This window comes from Rhinoraja longicauda, chromosome 22 (assembly GCF_053455715.1).
Source record: "Rhinoraja longicauda isolate Sanriku21f chromosome 22, sRhiLon1.1, whole genome shotgun sequence".
Classification (NCBI taxonomy): Eukaryota; Metazoa; Chordata; class Chondrichthyes; order Rajiformes; family Arhynchobatidae; genus Rhinoraja; species Rhinoraja longicauda.
In genome coordinates, this window is record NC_135974.1 from 4,131,946 (window position 1) to 4,154,183 (window position 22,238).

At 46.8% G+C, this 22,238-nt stretch overlaps 1 protein-coding gene across 2 annotated transcripts in view; it reads right to left on the minus strand.

Moving 5' to 3' along the window:
- LOC144604614 (tumor necrosis factor receptor superfamily member 5-like) overlaps positions 1-22,238 on the minus strand; it is a 78,939-nt gene that overhangs the window by 15,965 nt on the left and 40,736 nt on the right. For both annotated transcript variants that reach the window (XM_078419231.1, XM_078419232.1), the window contains exons 3-5: positions 21,017-21,142; positions 6,745-6,888; positions 447-543 (exon numbers count right to left, since the gene is read on the minus strand). In XM_078419231.1, coding sequence (XP_078275357.1) covers positions 447-543; positions 6,745-6,888; positions 21,017-21,142 — 367 coding nt within the window. The remainder of the gene's footprint in view (positions 1-446; positions 544-6,744; positions 6,889-21,016; positions 21,143-22,238) is intronic.

Below are 22,238 nucleotides of genomic sequence, written 5' to 3' on the forward strand. Positions count from 1 at the left end.
AAGGGAAAATAGCATTGAGGAAGAAGTTGTTCATAAGTTCTAGGAGCAAAATTAGGCCATTCGGCCCATCAAGTCCACTCCGCCATTCAATAATGGCTGATCCATCTTCTCTCTCAACCCCCATTCTCCTGCCTTGTCCCCCGAACCCCTGACAGTCATGATCTTGAGGCTCGAGGGATCAAACAGCAGACTCTACTCATGATTCTTGTGTTCTTAATTAATCATCCAACAGAGATCATGGTTGAAACCTTCAGAAATATGTCCATGTAGATGTGGCCATCCAGAATCAAAAACATGGATGTACCCTGGAGAGTAAGCGGGCTTCTGGAGATGAGACCCTGGCGATGGGACAAGAGGTAGCGAGACACAACACGGCCCTCTCTCCACCACCGTTTTCACCAAGTGTCAACTGTTGTGAGGCTCCGTCTCTGAACGTGGGTTCTTACCTTGTCCATTTCCTGCAGGGCTCGGTAGATGATGAGACATTGGAATAGAATCCGTCTTCGCATTCCTCACACACCGTTCCATTGTATTTACGATCGCCTGGCCAGGAGATTAAAGACGTTACTGTCATTAATGATCACCAGTGGCTGCTCTCACACACAACCAGTTGGTTCATCATCTGAAAGCTTCAGATTTTACACAGTCAGCAAAACTGCAAGCGATCAGACCAGAATGGCAGAGGGGAAGGCATAGACGTGCAGGTATGTAGGTTAATTGGCTGGGCAAATGTTTAAAAAAAATTGTCCCTAGTGTGTGTAGGATAGTGTTAGTGTGCGGGGATCGCTGGGCGGCGCGGACCCGGTGGGCCGAAGGGCCTGTTTCTGCGCTGTATCTCTAAATCTAAATCTAAGAATCCCTTCTGTTGACTCCATTTATACCTCACGCTGCCTCGGCAAGGCCAGCAGCACAATCAAGGACGAGTCGCACCCTGGCCACTCCCTCTTCTCCCCTCAGAAGTGTGAAAACATGCACCACCATGTTCAGCCACTCTACACTTCCATCCCCCAGCAGGGAGGTCTCAAAGCCCTCCGTTTCTTCCTCGACCACAGAACCAGCCAACTTCCATCTACTAACACTCTCCTCCGCCTCGCAGAGCTGGTCCTTACCCTCAACAACTTCTCCTTCGACTCCTCCCACTTCCTCCAAATCCAAGGCGTAGCTATGGGCACTCGCATGGGCCCTAGCTATGCCTGCCTCATTGTCGGGTACGTCAAATAATCACCGTTCCAGACGTACACTGGCCCCATCCCCAAACTCTACCTCCGCTACATTGACGACTGCATTGGTGCTACCTCTAGTACCCATGCAGAACTCACTGACTTCATACACTTCACCACTAATTTCCATCCTGCACTCAAATTCACTTGGACCATCTCCCTACTGTTTCTGGATCTCACCGTCTCCATCACAGGAGACAGACTATTGACTGACATCTATTAGAAACCCACTGACTCCCACAGCTGTCTAGACTACACTTCTTCCCACCCCGCTTCCTGCAAAGACTCTATCCCCTACTCCCAATTCCTCCGTCTACGCCGCATCTGCGCCCAGGATGAGGTGTTCCATACCATGTCATCGGAGATGTCCTCATTCTTTTGGTTCCCCTCTTCCATTATAGATGAGGCTCTCACTAGGGTCTCCTGGATATCCTGCACCTTCTCCCATCCCTCCATCTAGGGACCCAAGCCAATGCACAATTCATGTGCACCTCCACCCATCTAGTCTTGTGCATTTGGTGCTCATGATGTGTCCTCCTCTGCATTAGTGAGACCAAGCACAGACTAGGCAACCATTTTGCAGAGCAATGCACTCTGTCCACAACACATCCTTTCAACTCCTCTTCCCATTCTCACAAGGACGTGTCTGTCCTTAACCTTAACCACGGTGTTGCAGCGGTAGAGTTGCTGCCTTACAGCAAATGCAGCGCCGGAGACCCGGGTTCGATCCCGACTACGGGCGCCGTCTGTACGGAGTTTGTACGTTCTCCCCGTGACCTGCGTGGGTTTTCTCCGAGATCTTCGGTTTCCTCCCACACTCTAAAGATGTACAGGTTTGTAGGTTAATTGGCTTGGTAAATGTAAAAAGTTGTCCCTGGTGGATGTAGGATAGTGTTAATGTGCGGGGATCGCTGGTCGGCGCGGACCCGGTGGGCCGAAAGGGCCTGTTTCTGCGCTGTATCTCTAAAACTAAAACTAAACCTTCTCCACTGCCATAATGAAGACAAACACAAACTAGAACAACACCTCATATTCCACTTGGATAGCCTACAGTCCAATGGTATGAACATTACATTTTCCAAATTCAGGTGACCTACTTACCCCGACATGCTCCTTTTCCACACGCACTAGTCCACCCAGCATCTCTCACACTTTGTTCACCTGTTCCATCCTCTCACTTCCCACTCACTAATGAGACCCGGCACCTTCCATTTGCCCAACGTACACATACCTCACTCACTGGGTGTCTTCTCTTTTTGTTTCCCCGTCCTGCATCGGGTTTCAGCTTCCCATCAACCTTCCCCTTTGTGGTTCTACCGGTTACCTCTCACCCCAACCCCTACCGTTCCTCCTCCCTTCCCTCATCTAGTTCTATTTACTTGAAAAATCATTGTATTTTCCATAGGTTTCAATATTCCCACCTATCACCTACCAGTCTCTGTCGAACACTCCTCCACCTCCTCTCCCTCCTGGCTCCATCTGACCCTCACTGCCAATCACCCCACCCTCTCACTTCCATTCCATCTCTCTCTTCCCTTTAACTCTCATCCCTTTGCCTCCACAGATGCTGCCTGACATTGCGAGTTCTTCCAGCAGTTTTTTTTTTTTTGTTCCAGAGATTCCAATGATGTGGCCTGCTCAACATGAATGGAACCAAGTACAGACCAGGAGATTCCAACCTGTGCCGTCTCTTGTACCTCCTCTGCACGGCTTAGCCTCTGGGCCAGGGAGATAAGAATCTTTGATTGGGATGTAGACACAAAACGCTGGAGTAACTCAGCGGGTCAGGCAGCATCTCGGGAGAGAAGGAATGGGTGACGTTTCGGGTCGAGACCCTTCGTCAGACTGATGTCAGGGGAGGGGGCGGGACAGAGATAGGATGTAGTCGGAGACAGGAAGACTGTTGGGAGAAATGGGAAGGGGGAGGGGATGGAGAGGGAAAGCAGGGACTATCTGAAGTTAGAGAAGTCAATGTTCAAACCGCCGGGGTATAATGTACCCAAACGAAATATGCTGTTCCTCCAACTTGCGCTGGGCCTCACTCTGACAATGGAGGAGGCCCAGGACAGAAAGGCCAGATTGGGAATGGGAGGGGGAGTTGAAGTGGTCGGGATGCTGGTTTCAGGATTACTCTGAACCATTGAAAGCAATGCTTTGCACAATTCCAATATGGTTTTAATCTGCACCCTCACTGGGCCCCACTGGCAAATACATTGCCAAACATTTTCTCCCACAAGCCCCTTACAGTGACGCTCAGCGCCAGGCAGATCAGCTGTGGTGCAGGAATAGCCTTAAACATATCATATCATCATATCATATATATACAGCGCGGAAACAGGCCTTTTTGGCCCACCAAGTCCGCGCCGCCCAGCGATCCCCGCACATTAACACTATCCTACACACACTAGGAACAATTTTTACATTTACCCAGTCAATTAACCTACATACCTGTACGTCTTTGGAGTGTGGGAGGAAACCGAAGATCTCGGAGAAAACCCACGCAGGTCACGGGGAGAACGTACAAAAGGTGCTCCTTCCTGGGGAGCAACCCCATCAGTCCCATTCCCCACAGATATTCTCCAGTAGCTTTCATCAGTTCATACGTTCATAAGTTATAGGAGCAGAATTAGGCCATTCGGCCCATCCAGTCTACTCCACCACTCAATCATGGCTGATCCATCTTTCCCACTCAATCCCATTCTCCTGCCTCCTCCCCAAAACCTCGGACACACATACTAATCACGAATCTGTCAATCCGCAGCTTACAAATAGCCATTGACTTGGCCTCCACAGCCTTCTGTGCCAATGAATTCCACAGATTCACCACCCTCTTTCCAACTTATTCATTCTGCTGAGTGTTCATCAACTCCCACTTCCAGCAGCAACTTTCCCGGTTCAGCACATCTCAGGACGTGGGAGGAACCAGGAGCAGCCGAGGGAAGCCCACACAGTCACAAAGAAGACGTGCAAACTCCACAACGGCAGCACCTGAGGTCAGGGTTGAACCCAGATCACTGGAGCTCTCTGGTATTGCACTCAGTTGGTGAAGCCAAGTGTGAGAACATTTCATGCTCTGACATGTCACCAGGACTTTGGGATTTAGGACATCACGTGCCAAATAGAACATAGAACAGTATGGATGCAAAGTGCTGGAATAACTCGCCAATGGAGGGCCCGGCGTGGGGGGACTGTTGGGGGGGGGGGGGAGCAAAAGGAGGAGCCGGCTGCTTTGTAACTTTGCCAGTGCCGTAGGTGGCTGCTGTTTGTATACATTGTGTATGCAAGCAAAGAATCTCACTGTGCCTGGTCACGTGTGACAATAAAGTATTCCAATTCCTAACTCAACAGGTCAAGCAGCATCTCTGGAGAACTTGGAGAGCACACAAAGAAAATCTTTTCACTGTACCTCAGCACACATGACAACAATAAACAAAGCCAAACTATAGGTGATGTTTCGGGTCAGGCACTTCTTCAGATTCCTGCCTCAAACCAAAATATCATCCGTCCCTGTTCTCCGGGGATGCTGCCTGGCCCGCAGAGTTACTCGAGAACCTTGTGTCTTTTTTGTAAACCAGCAGGTCTGGTCTACCCCAACAGCTGCTGACGACATTCTACCGCTGCACCATAGAGAGCATCCTAACGCATGGCATCCCTGTGTGGTACTTCAGCTGCACGGAGGCAGAAAGGAAAGCTCTTCAGCGGGTAGTCCATAGAGCTCAGAGGAACATCGGAACACAGCTACCAGCCTTGGAGGGCATCTACAACACACGATGCCTCAGAAAAGCCACCAGCATCCACAAAGACTCTTCACACCCCTGCAACAGTCTGTTCGAACTTCTACCATCGGGCAGACGATACAAGGCCTTCTACGCCCGCACCTCCAGACTCAGGAACAGCTTCATCCCCAGGGCCATAGCTGCTATGAACCGGTCCTGCTGAGCCGGATGGTCACATCGCACAGTGAACCGGCACAGATCTACTTGCACTTTATTCTGTTTTAAAACTGTTACAATTTGATTTGTTGGGTTGTTGTTGTTTAAATTTATACTGACTAGCTAATTAAATTATTGCATCGTATGGGAGGCGCATTCCCAATCTCGTTGTACCCCTGTACAATGACAATAAAGATATATTGTATTGTATTGTATTGTATCTTCAGTTCCTTGTGTATCCATGGAAGAGTACAGCACACGAACAGGCCCTTTGGCCCATTATGACTATGCTGAACATAACGCCAAGATGGATTCATCTCATCTGCCTGCACGATCCATTTCCTTCCATTCCTCCATGTCCATATGTCCATCCACAAGTCTCTTAAATGCCATTACCATACCTGCTTCCACCACCATTCCAGGCAGTGCATTCCAGCCACCCACGACCCTCTATAAAAAACTTGCCCTGCTCCTCTCCTTTAAACTTTGCTCCTCTCAACTTTGAGATATGCCCTCCAGCATTTGAGATTTCCATCGTATCTATGTCTCTCCTAATTTTATAAACTTCCATCGGTTTTACCCTCAATGTACAATCCAAGTTTGTCCCAACCTCTCCTTGGAGCTAATACCTTCTAATCCAGACAACATCCTGATGAAGATAGACACAAAATGCTGGAGTAACTCAGTGGGTCAGGCAGCATCTCTGGAGAGAAGGAATGGGTGACGTTTCAGGTCGAGACCCTTCTTCAGACTGAGAGTCGGGGGAGAGGGAAACGAGAGACATAGACATCCTGATGAGCCTCTTCTGCATCCTCCCTGAAATCTGCACATCCTTACAATAATGCAGCAACCAGAACTGCAAACAATGCCTGAAATTAAACACCCCATTCACCCACAGACTGTATAACTGCACAGCATTGCATTGGTTAGCGCATCTACCCCGCAACTCGAGTTCAATCATGATCTCTAGTGCCGTCCATGTGGAGTTTGCATGTCTTCCTAGGGAACGCAAGTCTTTCTCCGGATCCTCTGGCTTCCTCCCCCCCCCCCCAAAAAAACGGATCAGTGGATTGACAGGCCACTGTAAATGACTCCGTGTTTAGGTGAGTGGCAGGTAGGGGGAACCCAACTGCCTCTGGCTGATGAGGAAATATGTAGGGAAAGGTCATAAGGTCATGTGATAGGAGTAGAATAAGGCCATTCGGCCCATCAAGCCTACTGCACCATTCAATCGTGGCTGATCCATCTCTCCCTCCTAACCCCATTCTCCTGCCTTCTCCCCATCACCACTCACACCTGTGACTGCTCCTGACAAATGTGATCGACGGGGTTGCTCCAAGAGCCGGCATAGACTTGAAGGGCTGAATGGCCTCCTTCCATGTTATAGAAGATATATAATATATTCTACGATTAACGCCATTAAAGGTTGTCCTGGTCATTAAACCTTTCTAAGTTAAATCTTTCCAGAGATTGGTCCGTACGAACAAGTTGGCCTGAAGGGCCTGTTTCCATGTTCTGTAGCTCTATCATTGTGTGAGGGCGTTATCCATGGGGAGCCTGGTTCACCCATCGTCCACAGTTCTGCGTCTCACCTGGGGTTTTGGCTCCCGATCCTGGCGGGCAGACATCATCGTGTCTGCAGACCTCACAGTCTCTGTTAGCGCAGTGTTTCCCTTCTTTACACAAGCACACTACATCGTTGACCTGGTCACCAGCTTTTATAACATCAAATTCTCCTGAAAAATAAAGAACAACTTTGACGTCACATCTCAGAGACAGATTGGTTTTGTTTAGTTTAGAGGCACACCTCAGAAACAGGCCCTTCGGCCCATCGAGTCCGCGCCGACCAGTGATCCCCACCCATTAACACTACTAGGGATAATTTACATTCATACCAAGCCAATTAACCTACAAACCTGTACGTCTTTGGAGTGTGGGAGGACAAACTCCATACAGGCAGCACCTGTAGTCGGGATGGAACCCGGGTCTCTGGCGCTGTAAGAGCTGTTCGGCAGCAACTCTACCGTTGCTCCACCGAGCCGCCCCAATACACCAGACACAGTTTCCTCCAACTCCCAAATACATTGCTAAAACAACATTTTATGATTTGGATGAGGGATTGATGGCTCTGTGGCCAAGTTCACAGATAATACGAAGGCAGGTGGAGGGGCAGGCAGTGTAGAGAAAGCAAGGACTGTGCAGGACGTGGACAGGTTGGGAGATCGAGCAGAGAAGTGGCAGATGAAGTACAGCGTGGCAAAGTGTGGAGTCCTGCATTTTGGTAGTGGGAAATAAAGGCGTACACTATTTTTGAAATGGAGAGAGAATCCAGAAATCGGAGGTGCAAAGAGGTGCTGGTACAGGACTCCCAAAAAGTTAGTTTGCAAATCAAATCGGTAGTAAGGAAGGCAAATGCAATTAATTTCAAGAGGACTAGAATATAAAAACAAGTACGCAATGCTGAGGTTTTATAAGGCACTGGGCAGGCCACATCTGGAGAATTGTGAACAGTTTTGGGCCCCATATCTGAGGAAGGATAAAGTCATAGAGTCAGAGAGTGATACAGTGTGGAAACAGGCCCATCACCCCAACCAGCCAACAATGTCCCAGCTACACTAGTCCCACTTGCCTGCACCTGGTCCATAACCCTCCAAACCTGTCCTATCCATGTACCTGTTCAACTGTTTCTTAAACGATGGGATAGTCCCAGCTTCAACTACCTCCTCTGGCAGCTTGTTCCATACACCCACCACCCTCTGTGTGAAAAAGTAACCCATCGGATTCCTATTAAATCTTTTCCCCTTCACCTTGAACATATCTCCTCTGGTTCTCGATTCCCCTACTCTGGGTAAAAGACTCTGTGCATCTACCCGATCAATTCCTCTCATGATTTTGTACACCTCCATAAGATTTCCCCTCATCCTCCTGCGCTCCATGCAATAGAGACCCAGCCTACTCAACCTCTCCCCATCGCTAACACCCTCTAGTCCTGGCAACATCCTCGTGAATCTTTTCTGAACCATGTGCTGTCACTGGAGATGCTCCACAGAAGATTTATGAGAACGATCCCAGAATGGATTGGGTTAACATATGATGAGCATTTGACAGCACTGAACCTGTACTTGCTGGTGTTTAGAAGGATGAGGAGAGACCTCGTTGAAACTTACTAAATAGTGAAAGGCTTAGATAAAGTGGATGTGGAGAGGATTTATCCACTAGTGGGAGAGTCTAGGACTAGAGGTCATTGCCTCAGAATAAAAGGACGTTCTTTTAGAAAGGAGAAGAGGAGGAATTTCTTTAGTCAAGGGTGGTGAATCTGTGCAACTCGTTGCCACAGAAGGCTGTGGAGGCCGTCAATGGATATTTTTAAGGCAGAGATTGTTAGATTCTTGATTAGTGCGGGTGACAGGGGTTATGGGGGGAAGGCAGGAGACTGGGGTTGAGAGGGAGAGATAGATCAGCCATGATTGAATGGCGTAGATGACCTGATGGGCCAAATGGCCTAATTCTTCTCCTATCACCAATGAACTTATGAACATATTGTAACTTGACCAATAACTACAGTATCACCTTTGAACACTGAAACCATTCCAGGGTGGCATGAGGAAGTCTTGTGCACTTGACATCTATATACTAAAACTCTCGTTTGTTATCTTGTTTGTGACTGAACTTCAGCCAAAACAGTACACGATAGCGCAACAATTTTAGGCCCACCTTACTCACCATTGTCACTTTAGTGATAATGCAAGTAGTTTTATTGAAATCGGTCTTATATTTTTTAAGTTATTCACATTTTAAAAGTTTAAAAGGAGCGGAGGGGAGGAGGGAAGGAGGGGGGAGTGGGGGAGAAGGGAGAGGGGACGGGGGGTTGAGGAGAGAGGGGAGGGGGGGAGGACAGGGTGCTGCACCAATGCAGGAGAGTCCAGTTCCCGTGTTACATATCCAAACTACACTAAACTAAGTCGAGGGCAGGATCAAACCCAGGTCTCTGGCGCTGTGAGGCAGCAGTTCTACCAGCTGCGCCATTGTGCCGACCTACTCAATACAACCCAAGGTTCTTAACTCAACCTCGGCAACAGAACATTACGTTTCACCTACTGCACCCCCAATGGACTTGTGTTTTTTCTAGTTGTGTATGAGCTAATGTCTTGTTTTTTGGCACACTCTTTTTTGACTGTCTTGCAGAATTTTGTGTAATTGATGTTTAATATGTTTTTGCCTGCTGTCTTCGTCTCTGTGCTGGTGATGCGGCTGCAAGATTTTAATTGTACCTGTACCACACCGCACTGGTGCACATGACAATAAACCTGTCTTCACTTGCCGTAGTCAAAATACGATGCACGCCACATGATAAGTTGTGACAAGGTAGAGTCATAGAGTGATACAGTGCGGAAACAGGCCCTTCTGCCCAACTCACCCACACCGGCCAACAATGTCCCTGCTACCCTAGTCCCACTTGCCTGCGCTTGGTCCATATCCCTCCAAACCTGTCCTATCCATGGACCTGTCCAACTGTTTCTTAAACGATACACCCACCACCCTCTGTGTGAAAAGGTTACCCCTCGGATTCCAATTAAATCTTTTCCCCTTCACCTTGAACCTATGTCCTCTGGTCCTCGATTCCCCAACTCTGGGCAAGAGACTCTGTGCGTCTACCCGATCTATTCCTCTCATGATTTTGTACACCTCGATAAGATCACCCCACATCGTCCTGCGCTCCATGGAATAGAGACCCAGCCTACTCAACCTCTCCCCATCGCTCACACCCTCTAGTCCTGGCAACATCCTCGTGAATCTTTTCTGAACCTTGTGCTGTCACTGGAGATGGTCCACAGAAGATTTATGAGAACGATCCCAGAATGGATTGGGTTAACACATGATGAGCATTTGACAGCACTGAACCTGTACTTGCTGGTGTTTAGAAGGATGAGGTGAGACCTCGTTAAAACTTACTAAATAGTGAAAGGCTTAGATAAAGTGGATGTGGAGAGGATTTATCCACTAGTGGGAGAGTCTAGGACTAGAGGTCATTGCCTCAGAATAAAAGGACGTTCTTTTAGAAAGGAGAGGAGGAGGAATTTCTTTAGTCAAGGGTGGTGAATCTGTGCAACTCATTGCCACAGAAGGCTGTGGAGGCCGTCTGGATATTTTTAAGGCAGAGATCGATAGATTCTTGATTAGTGCGGGTGACAGGGGTTATGGGGGGAAGGCAGGAGAATGGGGCACGATAGCGCAACAATTTTAGGCCCACCTTACTCACCATTGTCACTTTAGTGATAATGCAAGTAGTTTTATTGAAATCGGTCTTATATTTTTTAAGTTATTCACATTTTAAAAGTTTAAAAGGAGTGGAGGGGAGGAGGGAGGAGGGAATGAGGGGGGAGGGGGGAAGGGGGAGTGGAGAAGGGAGAGGGGATTGAGGAGAGAGGGGAAGGGGGAGGACAGGGTGCAGGAGAGGTTTGGGCCCAACGAGTCCACTTAGTCTAGTGGATTCTAACATTCAGTCTAGCTGCCCGCCTTCTTCCCAAACTCTTCATCTGTACTGCCCCATGCCCTCTAGGGATGGTTGCCTTGCAACAACGCACATTGCAATATGACATTTGTCCTTCTGTCATCCGGGCACCATCTGCCTCCGCTGCCATCAACTAAGGTTTGTTATGTACCATCCTTTTTCTCATCCCTGGGAGGGATTATCCAACTGCTAAACCCCAACTGGCTGCAATGAAGACCATCGTCAAAAGCATCTACACGAGGTGCTACCTCTATCATCAACGATTCCAACCATCTGGGCCAGGCCCTCGTCTCGCAGCGACCATTAGACAGGAGGTACAGAAGCCTGGTTTGACACACCAAAGTGCAACACCTCACACTTGACACAATTAAATTCCATCTGCCAACCCTTGGCCCACCTTCCCGACCGATCTAGATGGATTGTAAACGGATATCTTTCTTCACTGGCAACTGTACCACAAATTTTGTTATCATCTGCCAATTTAGGTGGCCTTTGGTGTTCTCCGGCTGAAGCTATCTAAACATTGGGCAAATTTCAAGGGTCTTCCAAACATCTCCAAATGTCCTGCTTTGAATCAAAATGCAATAAACTACAAATGGTGTAAATACTAAACAAAAAACACGGGAAACACTCAGCTGGTCAGGCAGCATTGTTGGAGAGAGAAATTGAGATAGTATTCAGAGATCTTTCTTTAGGTCATCAGCCGGAGACCTTAATTCTGCCTCTCTCGCCTAACCCGCTGAGTATTTTCTGTTCTTAGCCCTGATTGGAACGACAGCAGAGGATTCCCCTGATGTTAAGCTGAGCGCAAAAATGTGAATGTTGGCCTCAATCACACTTTGGGATCATTTATTCAACGAATATATATAGAAACATAAAAACATAGAAAAATAGGTGCAGGAGTAGGCCATTCAGCACTTCGAGCCAGCAAAGCCATTCAATATGATCATGGCTGATCATTCCAAAATCAGTACCCGGTTCCTGCTTTCTCCCCATAACCCTTGATTCCCTTAGCCCTAAGAGCTAAATCTAATCCTCTCTTGAAAACATCCAGTGAATTGGCCTCCACTGCCTTCTGTGGCGTGAGGTATAAATAGCCAGCGCCACCATTCAATGTGATCATGGCTGATCATTCTCAATCAGTACCCCGTTCCTGTCTTCTCCCCATACCCCCTGACTCCGCTATCCTTAAGAGCTCTATCTAGTTCTCTCTTGAATGCATTCAGAGAATTGGCCTCCACTGCCTTCTGAGGCAGAGAATTCCACAGATTTACAACTCTCTGACTGAAAAAGTTTTTCCTCATCTCCGTTCTAAATGGCCTACCCCTTTTTCTTAAACAGTGGCCCCTTGTTCTGGACCTACATTTCAACATTGGGAACATGTTTCCTGCCTCTAACGTGTCCAACCGCTTAATAATTTTATATGTTTCGATAAGATCCCCTCTCATCCTTCTAAATTCCAGTGTATACAAGCCTAGCCGCTCCAGTCTTTCAACATATGACAGTCCTGCCATTCCGGGAATTAACCTAGTAAACCTACGCTGCACGCCCTCAATAGCAAGAATATCCATCCTCAAATTTGGAGACCAAAACTGCACACCGTACTCCAGGTGCGGTCTCACTAGGGCCCTGTACAACTGCAGAAGGACCTCTTTGCTCCTATACTCAACTCCTCTTGTTATGAAGGCCAACATTCCATTGGCTTTCTTCACTGCCTGCTGTACCTGCATGCTTCCTTTCAGTGACTGTTGCGCTCGGACACCCAGATCTCGTTGTACGTCCCCTTTTCCTAACTTGACACCATTCAGATAATAATCTGCCTTCCTATTCTTACCACCAAAGTGGATAACCTCACACTTATCCACATTAAACTGCATCTGCCATGTATCCGCCCACTCACACTACCTGTCCAAGTCACCCTACAACCTCACAGCATCTTCCTCACTGTTCACACTACCACCCAGCTTTGCATCATCTGCAAATTTGCTAATGGTACTTTTAATCCCTTCATCCAAGTCATTAATGTATATTGTAAATAGCTGCGGTCCCAGCACCAAGCCTTGCGGTACCCCATTAGTTACTGCCTGCCATTCTGAAAGGGACCCATTTATGTAAACGTGGAAGTTGGTGAGAGTTGTACAGTCCCTCATCAAACTACTCGCGTCGATAGGGAGGCAATCAAGAGTTCTTGCAAAATATGTGCAGATTGATTGTGCAGATAGGCAACGGGGCAGAAGCTGCAGGAAAGTACCTGATACTGGGAAGAAACATAAACTCCAACTTGTAGTTCATGGTTCAATGGACGTATATCTCCAGCCTACACCATTTTAGACTGTGCTAAAATAGTTCAGCCTGAAGTCCCCCGCTCACGACTGGTGAATGGTTCCTCATTGCCCTTTGTTTACGTGCCGAAACTTAAACACTCCCACATTCAAAAGTCCACATCTGAACAAAGTTAGAAGGTCACCTTCCTATCTTCAGAAGCAAGTGGAGGGTGATTCTACCTGTGATTACTGGGCAGGCATGATAGTTTTGTCAGGATTAGTTAATCAGCGTGGTGCTTTAGGGTAACACAAATATATCTGGAAGTCACTGACTGGTGACAACGAGGCAGGCTCAGTACCAGCAACATCAGTTTCATGAGTCAAGTCTCCACCCCCACTCACTGTCTAAGAAAATAACTGCAGATGCTGGTACAAATCGATTTATTCACAAAATGCTGGAGTAACTCAGCAGGTCAGGCAGCATCTCGGGAGGGAAGGAATGGGTGACGTTTCGGGGACCCGAAACGTCACCCATTCCTTCTCTCCCGAGATGCTGCCTGACCTGCTGAGTTACTCCAGCATTTTGTGAATAAACCCACTCACTGTCTGCTCTGTTCTGCCTGACACTGTGCAGCTGCCCCCTACACGAACAGCCCAGGGGTCCGTGCCTGGCTACAGAAGATGCACCCAGCACCATGTACCCAAGCAAGTGAAACAGGGTCCACGTTTAACACACAGACTGGGCCGCATTCACCCGGCACTGCTGTACCCACAGGAACAAATCTCTCTGTCCCACTTCCCATTGCCTGTTTGTCAACCAGTTCTCAAGCAAAATCACCTTCCACCAACTTTGTCTGCCTTCAACACCGCAATCTCATCCAAACTCATCTCAAAACTTCAGGACCCAGGAATCAGCTTCCCCTTCTGCCACTGGATCCTCGACTTTCTGACCCACAGACCTCACTCAATCAGTGGGGATAGGTGACAACGCCTCCTCCACAATAACTCTCAGCACCAGTGCTCTACAAGGATGCATGCACGGTTGCACAGCGGTGGAGTTGCTGCCTTGCTGCGAATGCAGCGCCGGAGACCCGGGTTCCATCCCGACTACGGGTGCCGTCTGTACGGAGTTTGTACGTTCTCCCCGTGACCTGCGAGGGTTTTCTCCAAGATCTTCGGTTTCCTCCCACACTCCAAAGACATACAGGTGTGTAGGTTAATTGGCTGGGCAAATGTAAAAACTGTCTCTAGTGGGAATAGGATAGTGTTAGTGTGCGGGGATCGCTGGTCGGCGCAGACCTGGGAGGGCCGAAAGGCCATGCTGTATCTCAAACATTCTCAGTCCCCTGTACACTCACGACTGCACAGCTAAACTCAGCTCAAACTCCATCTGCAAGTTTGCATATGACACCACAATGGAGGGCCGATTCACAAACAATGGCGAGGTGGAGTACAGAAAGGAGATGGAGAACTTAGTGACATGGTGTCAGGACAACAACCTCTCCCTCAATGTCAACAAGATAAAGGAGTTAGTTATTGACTTCAGGGAGCATGGTGGAGTACATTCCCCAATCGGCAGCAATAGTGCAGATGCGGAAATCGCAGCCAACATAATCAAAGTCTTGTCCCATCCCAGTCATTCCATCTTCTCCCTGCTCCCATCCAACAGAAGGTACAGCAGCTTGAAAGCGAGCAACACCAGACTTAGGAACAGCTACTCCCCTCCGTTATCAGGCTTCTGAACTGTCCTCCCATCAGCGAGGGTGCTGTTCAATCCATCTCTACCCCATTGAGGACATTGGACTTTGTCCAAAGAACTGATGTGCTACATCGCTGAGAACTATATTCTGCATTCTGTATCTATGTATGATATTTCTGAAGACAGACACAAAATGCTGGAGTAACTCAGTAGGACAGGCAGCATCTCTGGAGAGAAGGAATGGGTGACATTTCGGGTCGAGACCCTTCTTCAGACTGAGAGTCAGGGGAAAGGGAAACGAGAGATACGGACGGCGATATAGAGAGATGTAGAACAAATGAATGAAAGATGTGCAAAAAAGTAACGATGATCAAGGAAGCAGTCCATGGTTAGCTGTGGGCTCGGTGAAAACGAGTTATACAGACAATATATCCAATCTGTTTGGCTCAAATGTAAAACAAACCTTTTCACTGTACATGTGATGATGGCACCCTAAACCTAACCTGTTGAAAAGAAATGTTAATTCAGTTTCTTTCTCCATGAATGCTGCCTGACCTGCTGAGTTTCCAGCATTTAATATTTCCATTCCATTCTTCCCGTTCCTTCCTCATAGGATCCCATTCACCCCCGGCCACAGGAATCACACCAATGAACTTCTCGGCTTTGCCTACAATCCCTTTCTCAGATCAGGACAACAAAACTACAGGGATGCTCTCACAAAAGCCACGTAAAGTCATGGGAAGATATCCTTCCTCCAGCATGCCCAACAACATAGATGGACCAGGAGCCACAGTTTAAGAATAAGGGGTAGGCCATTTAGAACAGAGATGAGGAAAAACTTTTTTAGTCAGAGAGTTGTGAATCTGTGGAATTCTCTGCCTCAGAGGGCAGTGGAGGCCAATTCTCTGAATACATTCAAGAGAGAGCTAGATAGAGCTCTTAAGGATAGCGGAGTCAGGGGGTATGGGGAGAAAGCAGGAACGGGGTACTGATTGAGAATGATCAGCCATGATCACATTGAATGGCGGTGCTGGCTCGAAGGGCCGAATGGCCTACTCCTGCACCTATTGTCTATTGTCTATTGTTTATTGCAAACTGATGTACATGTGCATGATATTACTGGTAGACACAAAGTGCTGGAGTAACTCAGCGGGACAGGCAGCATCTCTGGAGAGAAGGAATGGGTGACGTTCTTCAGACTGAAGTCCAAATCAGTCTAAAGAAGGGTCTCGACCTGAAACGTCACCCAATCCTTCTCTCCGGAGATGCTGCCTGTCCCGCTGAGTTACTCCAGCCTTTTGTGTCCGTCTTCGATTTAACCAGCATTTGCAGTTCCTTCCTACAGATGATATTACTGGTGTTATGATTTGTGTTGCCTTGATGTCCATCTTCAAGATAAAGAACGCAAACAGCACTTTTGTGTCGTAGTTCTCTTTTATTATTAAAATGGCTTCTTCAGGCTTCTCATTCTGTGATTGTTCACGCTACCTAGATCACACTATCTGGATCAACTATGCCATGCACTCAATTTGCATTTTTGCCACCCAGTTCCAACTGTAACAATATAACAACTGGCACTGTAGTTTATTGCTGCTCTTTTTTCTGTCTACTAATCAACCCTCTGCCCATGCCAAATTATTACCCTCAAACTTATGCCCTTATCTTGAGCAGTTAATTTTAATGTGGGTCCTTATCAAATGTGATTTGGAAATCCAAATCTACTGATACCCGCTGGCTCCCTTTTATCTGCCTGCTAAAGAGAAAGGGATCTTACCTCTTCAAAGGAATCTGATGTTTGATAAATATTAAATATCTTTTGTGAAAGACTGTTGGCTTTGCCTAATCATGCTTTCTGTTATCACTGCCTCAACAATGGATTAATAGATAAAGTGTACAGTCACAATCTTTGTCCCAGTGTGGGAGAGTCTTAAACTGAAGGGCACAGGTTTAATGTAAGAGGGGAAACATTTAAAGGCCACCTGAGGTCAACTTTTTAATACAGAGGGTGATCGGAATGTGGAAACAGGGGCCAAAAGAAGTGATAGAGGCTAGTATCCTGAATCTGTACACTGTGGACAGCTTGACTGTAATCATGTATAGTCTAGATGCAGGAAAGATGGTCCCAATATTGGGGGAGTCCAGAACCAGGGGCCACAGTCTTAGAATAAAGGGGAGGCTATTTAAAATTGAGGTGAGAAGGAACTTTTTCACCCAGAGAGTTGTGAATTTGTGGAATTCTCTGCCACGGAAGTCACTGGAAGAATTTAAGAGAGAGTTAGATAGAGCTCTGGGGGCTAGTGGAAACAGGGGATATGGTGAGAAGTTGGGCACAGGTTACTGATTGTGGATGATCAGCCACTATCACAATGAATGGCGGTGCTGCCTCGAAGGGCCAAATGGCCTCCTCCTGCACCTATTTTCAATGTTTCAATGTTTGCTGCTGTCTGGATCGCAAGCAACAAAAAAGCTCTTCACTGTACCTCTAAAATAAACTAAACTAAACTAAACTACAATGTTTTGAAAATACTCGGACAAGTAAATTGAAAGGAAAGATTTACAGGGAGGAAGAAACTGCTGATGCTGGTTTAAACTGAAGATAGACACAAAATGCCGGAGTAACTCAGCGGGTCAGACAGCATCTCTGGAGAAAAAGAATAGGTGGTGTTTTGGGTCGAGACCCTTCTTCAAAAGTCTGAAGTAAGTTCTCAACCCGAAACGTCACCTAAAGGATCTCAACCCTAAACATCACCTGTTCCTTTTCTCCAGAGATACTGCCTGACCCGCTGAGTTCCCCCGGCCTTTTGTGTCCATCCAAGATTTACAGGGACATGAGCCAAAAGCAGGCAAATGAGACTAGCTCGAGTATACAACTCGATTGGCGTGAATGAGTTGGGCCAAAGGGCCTGTTTCCATGCCGTACAACTGTGTAACTCTTCGTACACCAGAGGTGGTCACTTGGCAAAGCATGAGCAGGGTTGGAATCACGTCAAACCTCCGTGTAAATCGCCGTTAAACGCAGACATCAAAATAATGCTGTGTTTTTCTATTTGTCATGCCTTAAAGCCTTACTGATCTGCGCAGTAACACCGCCCTTTCTCCACATTCATTAAACGTTCTGCTCTGTGTTTTGCTCTGAGATATATCAAGGGCATTTATATTTGGAACAAAACAATTATAGACAAAACAAATACTGATAACTTTAGCATGAAAACATACTTGCATTGAGTCAAAGAGTGATACAGAGTGGAAACAGACCCTTCGGCCCAACTTGTCCACACCAGCCAACATGTCACAGCTACACTAGTCCCACCTGCCTGCATTTGGCCCGTATCCTTCCAGGCATGTAATTAGGCTACCAATGGTTAAAACAAATGCAAGTTACTGTTTTTAATCGCGCACTGTGACATTATAACCAAACTGTAGCCGCCTTCTCAAGTGTGAAAGGATATAATTACACTGTGTTCTGGAGACTTTAACTGGGGAATTCTGCCTATTATTTTAAACCAGCGTGAGACTTGCAGATATCACACAAATAATTGTTGACCTCACTGCAAGCTTTGTAAGTTAGTCATAATATAGGCATGAATACTGCCAAATGTTATTAACAGTTATAGAGTCATAGGGAGATACAGCGTGGAAACGGGCCCTTCGGCCCAACTTGCTCACACCGGCCAACATATCCCAGCTACACCAGTCCTACCTCCAAACCTGTCCTATCCATGTACCTGTCTAACTGTTTCTTAAATGTTGGGATAGTCTCAGCCTCAACTACCTCCTCTGGCAGCTTGTTCCATACATCCACCACCCTTTGTGTGAAAAAGTTACACCTTAGATTCCGATTAAATCTTTTCCCCTTCACCTTGAACCTGTGTCCTCTGGTCCTCGATTCACCTACTCTGGGCAAGAGGCTCTGTGCACCTACCCGATCTATTCTTTTCATGACTTTATCCATCTCTATAAGATCACCCCTCATCCTCCTGTGCTCCAAGGAATAGAGTCCCAGCCTACTCAACCTCCCCCTACAGCTCACACCCTCTAGTCTTGGCAACATCCTCGTAAATCTTCTCTGTACCCTCTCCAGCTTAACAACATCTTTCCTGTAACACGGTGCCCAGAACTGAACACAACACTCCAAATGCGGCCTTACCAACGTCTTATACAACTACACCATGACCTCCATTGAGTCCCTGAAGTTGAAAGCAGTGGCCAAAGATTTCATAGAATCAAAAAGTCATTCAGTACGGAAACAAGCGCACCAGCCCAATTTGTCCATGGCAACCAAGATGTCCCATCCAAGTTAGTCCCATTTTCCCACATTTGGTCCATATCCCTCCTCACCGAAAATATTTTGAAAAGGTGCTTTAAAAAGCACTTTCATTTGTTTCACAAAATTGGAGAGGTATCGAGAGAAGTACTTGGATTGCCAAGGCACCATATGCCACGGACCAAGTGTTGGTAAATAGGATTAATATAGATGGGGTACATGATGATTTGACACACCATCAGGGGGCCGGCGGGTTTGTTTCTGTGCTGTGTGAGTCTGTGATTATCTCAGGAGGTATCCATTTGCTTTAAAGCCAGTTAAGTACTTTGAAAGAACGCTAATTGAAGCTGCATTTGGGGTGGTAAACCTTCAGAGATGTAGGCTAATGCCTTAATATGGACCACTCTTCCGTCCTGCTTTCTGCAAGCTCCCAATGCATCAAAGTGATGTTAATATTTTATTGGCAAAAATGGTCAACATTACCTTCATACAAAGATATGAAAACCAACTACTTAACACTCCACCAAGTCCCAATAGATCACACTACCATTAATCAACAAAGAAACGGCACAGTTTCACGCACACACACACCATTCACTTTGTACAAGTCCTTAAAGATCGTATTCACCAAGGAGAATCAAGCACCAAACATGTTGCTGCAGTGTGTTAGTACGAGTACAAAGTTATGTCATGAGTTCATTTTCACACCATTAGCCATTACAGGTTCCTCTGAAGAACTCGAGGTTCAGCCTGAGAATATGACGCGATGTTCAGAACTTTGTTGCAGACATGATCTCTTCATCAAAGCTTTACTCTTTGGTAGTTTTGCGTATTAGTGTTATTCTCTGTTTATGAGCTTCAGTTGTGCAGGCCTCTTTATAGGGCCTCATTTCATCTGAACCAAATCCTGGTATCCACATATTCCACCGCCATTCAAGGTGCATCGAAGTGATGGTGACCAGATAATCTACATCAACAATATTGACTGAGGAGTGACTATTAGTCAGGGTGCCGGGATATTCCCTAGGATTTTCCCTCTTGCACAAGGCTGACAAGCTGAGTATTCCGTTCCACTACATTCCTTCTTTGCTCTATTGAAATGCTTTCCTGTCTTTAACATCTGTCTCTATCTAACCTAAGGCTGCTCCACAAACACTTCCTCAGTGTGGCAACAGTGACAGACAGCCTGGCTGTCCAGGCTTAGTGGTGGCATGGTGGTAGAGTTGCTGCCTTACAGCACCGAGTTTGATCCTGACTACAGGTGCTTGTCTGTACAGAGTTTGTACGTTTGCCCCGTGGGTTTTCTCCAGGATCTCTGCTCTCCTCCCACACTCTAAAGACGTGTAGGTTTGTAAGTTAATTGGCTTGGCATAAATGTAAATTGTCCCTAGTGTATGTAGGATTGTGTTAATGTGCGGGGATCGCTGGTCGATGTGGACTTGGTGGGCCGAAGCGCCTGTTCCCGTGATGTATCTCAAAACTAAATTAGACTAAACTTAGATCTTTGAAGGAGCTCTTGGACGCATGGACTTTATAACACAAACTCACCGGTGTTATCAGTTGCACCTCAACACACTGTGTAGAAGATGGGACAAAAGACTATGTTCGGGCAAGTTAAACATATCAGACTAGGTGGATACAAAGAATGAATTGAATTGTATGAATTGAATAAGTTTATTGGCCAAGTATGTACACATACAAGGATGGGCCTTCGGAAAATAACTGCAGATGGTGGTTCGAATCGAAGGTATCACAAAATGCTGGAGTAACTCAGCGGGTCAGGCAGCAGCTCAGGAGAGAAGGAATGGGTGACGCTTCGGGTCGAGACCCTTCTTCAGACTCAGTCTGAAGAAGGGTCTCGACCCGCAACATCACCCATTCCTTCTCTGCTGAGATGCTGCCTGACCCGCTGAGTTACTCCAGCATTATGTGATACCAGGGGATGTGCCTTGGTGCTCCGCTCGCAAGTAACAACATGAACGTACAGTAAACAATTAAGAATAAAGCATAAAACATTAAAACATTAAGAAAGCCAAACAGATGCTGAAGATAATGTACAAATACCACATTGGCAGGATTGGGGAGTTATTAAATACAACGATTAATAGAAGTGAAAAGCACTTGCCTGAATCACAAGCCGAGTGTCTGTTGCAGTGTGTGCCTTTGGTCCACTCGCGCTGGTAAAACCCTGTTGTACAAGGCTGACAAGCTGAGTATTCCGTTCCACTACATTCACGCACCATGTACGAGCCTGAAAAATATCAAACCCATTTGAGCTCTTCCCGCATTGCACCAGAAGATGAAAGCCTCAGAACAGCAGGATAAGGGTGATAGCGCTGTGAGAATGAAGGGAGCTGCACATTGAATATCGCAGCAAATTATCCCGTGCCCATGAACTACTAGCAGGCAACACATCAGCCTCATGGAACTGTAGGAAATTAACTGCAGGCGCTGGTTTAAACCGAAGATGGACACAAAAAGCTGGAGTAACTCAGCGGAACAGGCAGCATCTCTGGAGAGAAGGAATGGGTGACGTTTCGGGTTGAGACCCTTTTTCAGGCCAGTTCTCTGAGTGCATTCAAGAGAGAGCTAGATAGAGCTCGTAAGGATAGCGGAGTCAGGGGGTATGGGGAGAAGGCAGGAACGGGGTACTGATTGAGAATGATCAGCCATGATCAAATTGAATGGCCTCCTCCTGCATCTATTGTCTATTGAAATCGCCTATACTGAAGTGTAGTACGCAAAGGAGCATAACGTCTGCCATTTTAGTAAGCAAAACCCGCCGTTCGCTATGCCTCTCGCAGTGTAATCAGTGTTGTGGGGGAACAGTATGTGTGATGATACCATTAAAATGCAGAATATATCTCATCTATCAATTCACCGATTTTTGTTATTTTTCTTTTAAAATGTTTCTGCAAGTTTCTGCCTACTAAAATGGTGCCATGACGTACTACGGTTTTTAGGGTCGAGTGGTCTATCTTGCTCCTCTAGTCCCTTTGGTCTAAATAAGGGTCCTGACCCGAAACGCCACCCATTCCTTTGCTCCAGGGATGCTGCCTGTCCCGCTGAGTTACTCCAGATTTTAGTGTCTATCTTCAGCGTACTAGGTGAAGCTTACCTTCTTCACGAGATACTCACAGTGAATACCATGCTGTAGGTACACGGAACTGCAGATGCTGATTTACAAACAAAATGTCAACAGACAAAACCAGGCACCATAGATAGACACAAAAAGCTGGAGTATCTCAGTGGGTCAGACAGCAGCTCTGGAGAAAAGGAATAGGTGACGTTTCCAGTCGAGACCCTTCTTCAGACTGAGAGTCAGGGCAAAGGGAGACGAGAGATAC